This window comes from Trachurus japonicus, chromosome 3 (genome assembly GCF_045865225.1).
Source record: "Trachurus japonicus isolate A0001 chromosome 3, Traja_1.0".
In the NCBI taxonomy this organism is placed as follows: Eukaryota; Metazoa; Chordata; class Actinopteri; order Carangiformes; family Carangidae; genus Trachurus; species Trachurus japonicus.
In genome coordinates this window covers 9667616-9679949 of record NC_140909.1, presented here as the reverse complement: position 1 = coordinate 9679949, position 12334 = coordinate 9667616, and the positions used below count along the sequence as shown (strand labels likewise).

Sequence of the window (12334 nt, the reverse complement as noted above, 5' to 3'; positions counted from 1 at the left end):
GTAACCAACCAAATGAATTAACTGTTAGTGAGGTTAGCATTTTTGTAAATATTTACACCACTGAATGCTGAATAATTATCTATAAAACTAGAGTCTATTCTAGTTTGCACGAGGTAATAAAACTATTGAAAGATGTTCAGTAACATTTTCTAAATTCCCTCTGACTTGCCTTATATGTAGAAATGAATCTCTAAAGGAACACACACAAGATCCTATTTCTGCAAACTTGTCTATGTTCAAAATCCAAGAACATTACACATTTTTAGCAAAATAATTTTGAACACTACAGTATGTCCCCCTCATACTTTTAACATTTTCACTGGAGCAAGAGAAAGATTTACAAAAACCCCAGTGCACATGGACTAAATGACTCTGTGAGGCTTTGAGTTGTAGCACTTGTGCAGGTTGACTTGAGTTGACTACACTGTGTGTGTTGCATGAGATGTTCCTTTGACATCTTGCGTTTTAATTTTGCAACCAGAATATAATGATGTAAGTAAACATCTACATAGTGAAATAGTGAAATATTCCTGTTAACATTCTAAGTGCACTTGGAGACTCCAAGTAGAGATCCATAGATCATATAACAAGACAGCTGCAATGATACTGCCATAAAAAAAAAAAAGCGACGCAAATCATATTCATTGAACTACACAAATTACAGATGTAGCTCAAAACCTCTGAAAACGTGATGATGAATCCCTTTTTTTAACTTCTGCCTGATAATTCATCAGACTACACTGGCAAAGTATTGGGCTTGTGAAAAATGCATGAATTACTAATTAATGAGGCATTCTCGCAACATTTACATATTCATAAAGGTGTGTAATTCACATATGCATGAGAGAGCTGAGTGGTAGCTATGAGAGAATAACACATTTGCGAGAAAGAAACCTTTATTTTGTTAAATTCTTGAAAAAAAGCCGAGGGAGCAGAGATGCTTTTAAAAAACATTACGCATTTATTCTTCCCCACAGAAATGCAGTCAAATGCTTTGGGAGACAAATGCACCGAGGAGATGCAATGATGTGAAACAGTATGCAAAATTACATTTTCTGAAATATTGTCCCATGTGGATTTTCAAAAGTTCATTTAGCGACCCAGTGTTCCTAACAACTGTGCTCAGAAATCTGATTGATTTACATAGATAGAAACACATTTTCAGTATCATCTCAGTTCCGCAAGAAGATATGCAAAATAATACATAACATCCACGCTTTAAAAGAAAATGAAAATAAATCAAACACCAAGAATTTTGTCTACATTTCACACCCAAGATGTAGACATTTTCCCCAGCTGTTAACACACAGTAACGTCCTCTCTTGTTAATGTACCTTTCTTTTGTTTCAAATTATAACCTCACATCTTTGTTATGATTAAAATAATAACTGAATTATTAGTGATTGTTAACCTTTTTCCAGCATAGTTAAAATCAACCAATAGCTGTGCGATGATGTCAGCCTCTTGGAGACAAACACATTTCAGTGAAGCAGGTCCAAGATGGGTTTGGCTGAAGTCAGGGCCTGTCCCTCTTCTGAAAGCGCCTCTCCATTGTTTCAACCTTCTCACAAGGGCTTTGTGAAAGCTGTCCCAAATATGGGTCAAAAAAGCACAAATAACATTCAGATGGTTCCTAGGCTCTCCTCACAGCTATGCACCAAAGAATGACAAGTCCAACAAAACCATGTTGAGTTTTTCACCCTGTGCCATTGTCTTCCCACATTAACTCCAAGCTGGGCCTTTTCAGCCAGGCCAGAGTTGTGTCAGGCCTACTCGGACACAGCCCAGCTCTAGCAGCAGGCTTGGCCTATTCAAAATACCATGCAGAGTCTGATTCACTCCTTTATTCCATTACAGAAAATGGCTCTTGGATGCATTGTGCTAAATGTCTAATGAGAGAGAACACAAAGTAACAGGAAAGAATGGTAACTGTGGCAAAGGAGGCAGACTCGGATTTCAAATTAAAATCCTTTGTCCTCCAGGACATTGTCTTAGCCAACAGTAAGAATAAAAGTTATTTTTCCCAAGGCCACAAATGTTAAAGTCAAAAACACAAGACGATCGACTTCTGATTTTAATGGAAAAAAAGAAAATGTGAAAAAGCTAATGACGATGATACTGTTACCAGAAAACCAAAATTGTAATAAAAAAAAATATTCACAGAAATTTAGCTGTTCCAGACACAAAACAAAAAGAAAAAGATAAAGTTTGCTGAAGATGCATTAAAGCCAACAACAAGAATGGCATTTTCAGGATGCTTAAGTTTGAGTTTAACCTTGCAGGACTTTTGGAAGGCACTTCTGAGCATCAGGCGCAGGGTTTTGGCAGCTGCACAGGGAGCCTGGTGGGTCAGCCCTTCTCCGGGAGCTGCTACTCCACACTAATCTATTTTAAACCATCTGTGAAATTAGCAAGATTTCCTAAGTCCTTCACCTCCAAGGATTAAAACATTGCTAAGGGTCTGAGCTGTTCTTACATACTGTTCTTGTATCCATGTTTGATGACTCTCGAGATCCATCCCAACGTCTTTTCTTTCACCTGCGCTCAAAGTAGATAGAAATAAGCTGAAAGTTACACACATGTAAAGAATATTGAGCATCTGGTTGAGAGTGTTTCTGCAAGGTTTGGAAACAGATATGGGATAAGAAAAAAAAAAAATCTTATGCTGAACATAATTTTACCTGATGGCTGAAAATCAGGAAAAAGGGAACATAGACAGGTGTTACATGTTCCTACATCCAGTAACATCAGGGAGAGCGAGTCTCAGCTGTTATAAAGAGCCATACCTAGGCACTTCACTGCCTCCGCCAAAGCCAGCACAATGAAGTCATGAGTCAACTCTAATGAGAAAATCAGATAAATAGCAGCTGTTCTTGGGGAAATGGTGTTGTCTGACAGATTCACTGGGTGCAACGGCTGTAGCATTGAGCAGATCCAAATGAGTAAAATATTGTTCCAGGCGCCCCTCACTGCTCCCCTTCCCTCCGGTGTTTAGTCATCAGAGTTGTGAAATAGCAGCCCTGCCGCTACACGACAGCATCGCTGTATTAATTACTTACTATCCGCTGTTCAAACATACACATCTTTGTACAACGGTGACAGTTCATCCAAACAGGCCACTTACAAACAGCAGCATTACTCCCAGCAGCCCAGCAGGCTCCCAGTTATTCCTCCCTGACCTCTTATTTTGGTTCACACAGGAATCTGTGGATACAATGCAAAAAAAAAAGAATGTCTCATATTCACAATTAAAATATCACCAACTCAGCAGTGTTTTAATGGCACACACTCACTCGCACAATAATGCAAAGACAAATACACAAAGCACGGAGCTTTTCTCCGTGCCATTAGTTGTCATGCAGGCTCGGAAAATTACTATAAGATTTATTGTGCAGAGGTGTATGTCTAGTTTTCCATCTACTGCCGGAGAGCGCTTACACAGACATCTATTACAGACCCTGCAGTTAAACTGTAGCTTTCATATGCTCATGGGAAGGCAGCAAACAGAACAATGATAAAAGACAGAGTGATTGATTTAAACAACAAATGAAACAGTTTCCCCAAATGCTCAAAAAGACTTCAGTTCCAGATTCCTTTCTCTTCTGTTGATAAGTGCAGCTAATACCGAGCTATAAGAACTGTAAATCAGTAACGTGTACGTTGACTTGTAATAACACTGCCTCAGAATTTATTTGAAATGTTTTACCCCTTGCATCAAGTAAGACATTATTTAAAAAGGAAGCAGGGTGTAGAACTCATAATAATTATGATGATAATGAGCAATAGATGGCAGAGATCCAGAGAAGAGTGATGGACATAGTCTGGGCTTACAACTCTCAGGATGACCTCTGGCTCTGACACACACACACACACACACACACACACACACACACACACACACACACACACACACACCTGTTTCAATAAGCACACACACACTCACACTGAGCTCTTCCCTCTGAGTGTCTGCTTTTTCAGGAGGTCAAGGATCCTCAGGACGCGTGCTTGGGTAGATGATTCTTAAAACCAAACCACAGCGATCGGCTGGTGAATTAATGTCCCTCTTAGGTTGAATAAGCCAAACTGCACGTTGTGTTACTGTATATCTGAAGGCAACACAGAGCTGTTAACCACATACAAATATCCAGGTAAATTAGCCCAAACAGAATTTGATGCCGGTTCACCTTTGAATATTTTACATGCTACAGATGTGTTTTTGTGCGTATTTACCCACAATAATCAGTAGTAGCTGGATTATACTGTATGATATGTTAACACACAGGACTCTTTGCCACTGATTGGTCTGAACTAGAGCCGCAACAATTAATTGATTAATCGAACAATAATCGATTATTAAATTAATCGTCAACTATTTTAATAATAGAATAATCGATTTTAGTAGTTTTTTTTTAAAGAAAAAAAGTCCAAATTCTCTGATTTCAGCTTCTTGAATGTGAATATTTCTGGTTTCTTTGTTCCTCCATGACAATAAACTGAGTATCTCTTTGGTTTGTGGACAAAACAAGACATTTGAGGACGTCATCTTGTGGTTAAACTGATTGACATTTTTCAACATTTTTTTAACATTTTATGACCATACAACTAATCGATTAATCGTTTAAATAATCAACAATGAAATGAATCATTAGTTGCAGCCCTAGTCTGAACTAGAACCGTTCTACTAGCTTGGAAAGCTAGTTCTGTTAGTGACCGCTAACGTTACTGTTACTTTGCTCATTGCACTTGCAGCTGTTGTAAGGTCAGTGGCTGATGGTCTGCTGTGTGTTTTCTTGATGTGAAAGATGATCACAGTATATAAGATAAGATGCAGCCTTGGCTGTGACGTTTGTGTGGGTGTGTATGTTGTCAAGGGGCTACACAAAACCAAGTTTATTTCCAACATGTTCATTTTAACACCAACATTTTTTTTTCTTCAACTCTTATTGCCACAAATCCCTCCCTGAATTCATTTACTATTTACATCCTTCCCGATCCTATTTTTATTGGTTCCAGGATAACAGGAAGTCCTTAATTTCAATCCCTGTGGTGGGCATGTCACTAGCTGAAGGGGTTAACCACCAGTTTGACAGCAATTCTCAAAAACATATTCAGATGATATTAGCATGGAGTTATACAGTTATATGGAGCCTACTAGTTTTTATCAATGAGATCTCTGTGCTGGCTCAGCGAGGATCCAGACACAGAAAGACCTGGCAAAAAACACAGGTTCAACTTTGTTTGCAATAAAAATCCAACTTTATGGAGCAGCGCTGTCCCACGGCCAGTCAAATGTATGTAAATATATACTTCAGATAACTTACTCTGTTTGTTGATTGTAGTTTACCTCCCAGTTGTTGAGATGAGTTTTGCTGTGATAACTTTTGCACAGTTATGAAAGCTGAGGCTGAGTACTCTGTCTCTCAGGGTTTGAATGTCAGAAAAAAATGACAGCACACACACACATGGCTCCATTTATACATCTGTGTCGTCATGCACGGATGCATCCACATGTTTGTTGATGCATGTACATAGTAATAATTTTTCCAGATCCATTTTGACAAAGACAGATGAGAACATTAATGTCACATCGGCCCTCGTGGTCGTGCTGATGCGGAGAGCAGAGAGTGGCTCCAAGTTGTTGTCTAAATCTTCTTCTGTTGTGATTTGGTGCAGTACAAATAAAAATTGAATTGATTTTATGGGCCAGAAAATGGAGGTAAAACATATGGTAAGTTCTCCTTTAAGTCGTGTCGTTACAGTAATAAAACCTATTAATCATCATGCATCAGTGCTGCAAAGTGTAGAACATCAGCCCCTTGGCACAAAAAAGCTCATTTAGGCTGCGTCCGTCTTGCTGTGATGACATCATCTGTATAAACTCGGTGTGTAGGTTATATCTGGGAATTAGTGTTGAATAAAGAAAAAATGTATGCTTGTCATTTATTCCCATAAACAATATGTACTGTATATTTCAATCAAATTTAGAAATCCTTTTCCACATAAACACTAACCTACAATGAATCATGTATTACCTTTGCTTATACTTAATAACTTTACAGACACTAGCCTACTGAACTGTAAATACATCAGTAACCTGCTAACCCCATCCCCATTTTTTAACCAAAATGTAATAGTGCCAATAGTGCTATTACTGAAGCCATAAGCTTTTAGGTGCTATTTTAAGTGTCCTTGAAATTTCTTAACAAATAAAAGAGTATAAACACAATGAAGCTATTCATATCTTATGTTTATGAGTTTTATTTTCTACGACCTTGATATGAGGTCAGCTCAAATATTAAGGAATAATAAGCTTTGTCTTGTATGTTCCAACGCCCCTGTTTTCATATAATCCATCCACATTCATTTCATTGCATATGAACACCTGCATGGGTAGAAATGGTGTGATTAATGCTTCCACAATAAAAAATAATAACTCGAGTTTTAAAACAAAATGTCTCTTTAATTTGTAAGTGTCAACAGCAGTACAAAAGATGGAGTGATGTGAGAAGCTTTCTGTAACACAATTTCTGTCTCTTTTACAGAAAAGGAGGAAATTCTTGAGGTAAATGAGCTTAAACAGGCAGTTATTCAGCCCACTGTTGCATTGTTACAATGGACTGAGACACACAGAAAATGGTGTTACATTATAATATGCCTGAATTGATCCTGTGGGGATAAATTTAATCATATACAGTATCCACATTTCTGTGGTGCCTAGATGCACCTGAATGTGTCACTCATTGGTTTGTTTTAACTCGATATAGTGTATTAATACTACCAAAAGCTGAGGAGATCGCTCTCCACACACACCACTGTAAAATTATTCACCTTATGTTTACCTCACGTCAATACTGCACATGGAAACTAAAGACTTGCTGGTGTACACTTTGAAGCCAAGCAAAACAAAACAAACATAAAAAAAAATTTAGTAACATTTTCTTTTTCTTTTTTTTTTTTTAATCCTTTTAGCAATAATACCCCTAGCAAATAATTGATCTTTTGTACTGTATAAAGAAGAATGTGAACACAAATGTGATGGCAACATTTTTTTTTAAGTTGAATTAAAAACTTTACATTGGACTGTACAAGATATTATGATAAACTATTTACATATTCAGACATAAACTTTTTTTTTTTTAAAGCAGCAACAGACACTATGTATTTCATTTTCTCTAATAACACCCAAACAATACTTGCCATGGGCCTAGGTACCTGCCAGGAAAAAAAACAAACAAACAAACAAACAAACAAAAAAAAAGATTTCTACGCAGAAAATTGTATCAGGCTGCCAGCAATTTCAAAAACAATGGCTCCAGTGATAGAAGAGCCACACACAGTGTTGCTTGAGAGACAACTCTAAAAAGCAAAGTACCAAAGACAACTATAAATGTTGCCCTGAACATCAAATTTTACACTTCTGAACAGCAGCTAGCATGTCAGTCCAGCATGTCAGTGAATTGTGCTGATTAAATTAACACAGAGAACATTCCCACCATATACATCACAAAGTTCAGACAGGAAAAAAAAAAAAAAAAATCAAATTACAGTAAGTAAATGTTGAAACAGCATACAAGCTTTTGTCTTCAGTTGTTCATTCAAACCATTTGCATGTCTAAACAAGTGGATTAAGAGGGAACAATTTTGAGGGCAAACCTTTGCAGATGGCTGGATAGTCATGAACATGTTCACCGAGAATCAGCGACATACAAAAAACATGGCAAGGAGAGAATTAACTAAGAAGGCTGCACTGTGTTGGTGCGTTTTGCCACATTAACACAAATAAATATTTGCACGCTCCCACCTTTAAAAATAATAAGAAAAAAAAATCTAAAAACATCACTTGTGTTTGAAAGAGTCATTCACAAAAAACACATTTGTTTATTATGATAATGTAAATGCAAGCCAAATGCATGCAGGGTTGTTGTTGTTTTTTTCTTCTTCGGATTGATATCAGCTCCTCATAAGAAATTTGCAACATAATGAGTGTTGTAATAAACACAAAACACAAGTGAGGATATACAGCATAACATTTAGATTGTATCATGATTGGCAACAAAAAAAGGACAAATTCTTACACATCAAGTGCTTTTTGTTTGAATGAGTACCTTACTTGAAATGACTCCTATGTTCACAATGTCTAATGAGTACAGCTTTTTTTTATATTATCATTTTTGATTGGGTCTTTGAACAGTCCTGGGAAGATTATCAAAACATAAGGAAGTGAGGTGCTTCTCTCTGTCTCAGGTCCAATACTGCTCTCTTTCAACAAGCAGAAAAAAATTCAGCATCTACATGAGGTACAGTGACTTGTCAAGGTTTTTAAAAACATGAACCCATGTACAAAAATAAAACATAGAAAAAGGAAATAAAATAGAACAGCCAAATACATAACTTATACTTCACTAATGAACAAAAATATATTTCCTATGTTATATTTACAATAAAATCTAAATGAGATGGTGAATTCACTGAAAACCATATTTAGCTCCAATTCATCAAACATGTTTCTTGTTTTGTTTTTTTTTTGTCTTTGATTGTCCATGTTGTTGCTGCTGTTGTTGTTGTTTTACTGACAGTTTTAGAGCCAGCAGTGGCTAATAATAAATACAATATGTTGATACTCTACAGTTTCAAATACAATATACAATGCACTGAAGTCTGAAGTCTGGTGTTTCACGTCTAACCGAGCCTGCTGTTGAATTTTCTGCTCACTTTCTTGTGCTGAGTGTCTCCCCTAGGCAGCCCTGAAGCTTAAAGAAAGTGTTCATTCATCATCATGTGTCTTTGCATAAATAAACAAAATAAGTAGACAAAAAAAAAAAAAAAAAAAGAGACTCAAATCTGGCAACTGCGAGAGCAAAAACCCACTCGAGTCCAACTGGGTGATTTTGTTCATTCATGGTGTTTTTCCTCAAACAGCTTCACATTAATCAGAATTGATAAAAAATACAATTTATATCCAGTGCTTATAACACTTATGAAACATTGTCTCCTCATGAGTTCTTGTTGTCATTTTTTTCTTTCTTTTTTTTGTCTTTTTTTGTCTTTTCTTTTCTTTTTTTTTTCCTTTTGCTATATAAGCACAGTCAAGTTTCAGTTCCGTGAAGAGAGTCCTTTTTAAACTACCAGCCACCTAAAGCAATGTGGCGTGGTCATGAAAATATTTACAGTCACATACAAATCAATCTAACCACCAGCAAACAGGAGCAAACAGCTTAAAAATACCAAACAGGGTCGACTTGGAGGGAAATCCACTTGGGTTTGTTCGTAGGAGAGAGCATCCTTAAAATGTTTTTGTACCTCAAAATGAGAACAATGTAGAAAAAGATGTGATGGGAAAAAAAATAGGAATTATTAATGAGAGGTGGTTAAAAAAAAAACTACAAGACTTAATAATATAAATGCTTCCAAGAAGTAGAAACACAATGCAAGTCAGCACTGAATGGGCATTGACAATGCAAGTACAGATAAGATAACAGTGCTAAAGAGATATAAAGAGCCATCTGTACCAATTAGAGCTGGGAGAAAAATGCAGTGACCAGCATTGTGGGGATCTTACCAGTTAAATACAGTGACCAGCCATTCAGATCCTTCAAAAAGCTTTGCTCTCGTTCTGAAATGGACAGGTTCAAGGGCAAGGGAGGGGAATAGCTGGACTCATGCATTAATAATGCTGTATTTCAGATGATACCCAGTCGTCAGTCATTTTAATAATCCCCCACAGCTTGATGTACTTGTTCCATCTGCTCGCCAGTGCCTGGTGATTGGGCCAGGGTGGGAGCCCTGTTGAGGCCTTACTTCCAGCACTTTGATGGAGAGCACAATGAGGGACACACGCCCCATTTTTATTGTTTTCCCACCCCTCCCTGGTGTTTTCTCCTTCTCCGAGCCAGATGGCGCCCCCTGGGTGCTGAGGTTGCCACAGGCAGGGGTCAGAGCAGGGCATGGCAGGGAGGGGAGCCACTTAGACCTTTCTGCCCTGTAAAGAGGATCTGAGTGGCAACATCAAGGCCCTGACCGCTAGAGGAGCTTTATCTGGCTGCAGCCTCCAGAAGGTCACTGCTTGTCATCCTTTTTAAGGAGAGAGACTTTGTCCTTGTTGTTTCTCAGTCATTGCATGTCGTCGTCTTTAAATGCAAAAGATAAGTGCGTTCTAAAAGCTGATAAGATTATTAGAAATAACAAAATAAGGCTCAAGGTGGCAGAAGGAGAATTAATGTAAGTGCACTCATGCAAAAAAATGTGTTTTTAAGTCACCCTTGCCATATGCATATGGCAAGGTAATTTAAGAAACATTTGATATTAACCTTTTCTCTCTGTTTTGAAATATCCTCATAAACTGTCACTTCTTTTAAGACTGCTTCAGTAATCAACTCATTGCATCAACCCGATGACTGTGCTCCGCTTTAAGACTTCTTAGTGTCAGTTTAAGATTTACAATGTCTAAAAAGAATTAAGATTGAAAAAAAAAAAAAGAAGTTCTAAGACCTAAGACTTTAAACTTGCCGTCCAAATGGGGCTAAAGTGTTTAAGAGAACATACTGTAGCTACACATTGTACAACATCAATTTGAGATTGTAATGCCCCCAAAGCTGCCTTTCACTGCTGTTCCAATCCCACAGATTGGAGGCCTTTGGCCTTTTAGCATTCTGGCCTGATTACAATCACTCTGATTAAGAACTTGGTGAGTCAGACTGGGCTGCAGAGCTGGAAAAGAGTGAAGGATGCCACGGTGCTCTGTGTGTGGACTGGGATGAGGAAATGAAAGGACTGGCCGGTTTCATTGATGATCACTGCATTGGGCTCCCTGGAGAACAGCTAGCATCACAGGCTACCGACCCAAAGATGTCACATACTGTAACCTCCTGCAGAGCCTGCTGCCTCCAAGTTCCTGAGTTTCATTTGTTTATTCTCTTAGGGTAAATTAAAGAAAGACTGGATAATGAAGCTGCATTAAGAGATCAAGAGATTGTCTAAGACTCACGAAGCCTCTCCCAAAAGACTTGACAGATTTTAGAAACAAACTTGAAATGTTTGGCACTTCTGCACTAATTTTTTCTATAATAACAATCAATGAACAAAACAGCAATGCTAAAATTAATAATAATAATATTAACAATAATAATAATAGTCATAATAATAATAATAATGTGTAATTTCCTTCTCTAAGTTGGAATCACCGCATATGAATTTAGAGTTATTTTGTACTGGTAATATTTTACTCTTGATTTTTACACATTCACAAGCTGTTGGCTGGCACACTATACCTGAGTGAGTATATTATTCCCATCTTGAACAGTTATGCAATATATCAAAATGATCTAATTGAAGAGGAAAACAAGGTAAATTATTGTAAGAATTCAAATCGTATATATATCAAATATTGATATTTGATTCATGTTGATCAAATATCAAATGTTCAATTTCAAGTTCTGTCTTTTGTTCTAGGCAATAAACAAATTGTGTAAATGTCCATGATCACAATGAAAAACATAAACAATGAGATAAAAAAAACAAAACAAAACAAAAAAAAAACTAAATTACCACAACCAAACTGCTTCACACACTTGAAGAAACACTTAAGACCAAATAGCTTTTGATTCTGATGAAGCCACATCTGCATGCTGGCTCCTAAATGATACACTGTTGATATTTTTTTTTGTTAAAGAAAAAACAAAACAAAACATTTTTAAACCTTTGTGGTGTAGTTTTTGTTTTTCTTTTGCTCTTTCCCTCAGATCAGGCCAGCCCCCTGGGCGTCCTCCTGTACGAGTGTTGTGTCTGCATCGGCCTCAGTTGGCGCTGACTGGCTCTTGTGTGTCATTTTCACTGCTATAGTCTGATTTGGGCTCGTCCTCAAAATCCTCGTACATGTCCATCTCGTCCTCGCCGTTGACCGGCTCGTTGTTGTTGGTGTTGTTGTTGGCCATGGCGTTGGGCTCTAGCTTCATGTTGTAGGTGCTCTGGATGACGGGAATGGATGGCTCAGGGCTTGCCGAGGCACTCGAGCACTCTGATGTCATCTGAGGTGAGGGTGTGGTTGTCGCCATGGTGATGGCGCCGGGGTAGACCATACTGGCGCTGGTAGTGATGGGGATCTGTGGCGGCTGTCTGGATGTGGAGACAAAAAGATAAAATTAACACGAGTTGGCTCAACTTGACCTACAAAAAAAGATAAAAGAACAGATGGAAAGAATTCTTAAAGTGTCGCAGACAGACGGTAAAAAGAAATAGACAACTAGGCTATATGTTGTGTGTGTGTGTTTTTTTTGTTGTTGCAGCACTTAAAGCGAGATTGCTGGATTAGGGGTTTCCCACAGCAGCGTGCCTGAAG

The 12334-nt window shown here is 37.7% G+C and overlaps 1 protein-coding gene across 13 annotated transcripts in view; it reads right to left on the bottom strand.

The window, feature by feature from the left end:
* Positions 1-9000: 9000 nt before the first annotated feature.
* The window catches only part of sox6 (SRY-box transcription factor 6), a 133116-nt gene continuing 129782 nt past the window's right edge, over positions 9001-12334 (bottom strand). For 12 of the 13 annotated variants that reach the window (XM_085760226.1, XM_085760253.1, XM_085760272.1 and 9 more), the window contains one exon: positions 9001-12111. In XM_085760226.1, the coding sequence (XP_085616352.1) occupies positions 11793-12111 (319 nt within the window). In that variant the 3' untranslated portion in view covers positions 9001-11792. The remainder of the gene's footprint in view (positions 12112-12334) is intronic. The other variant, XM_085760328.1, reaches the window with a different exon arrangement.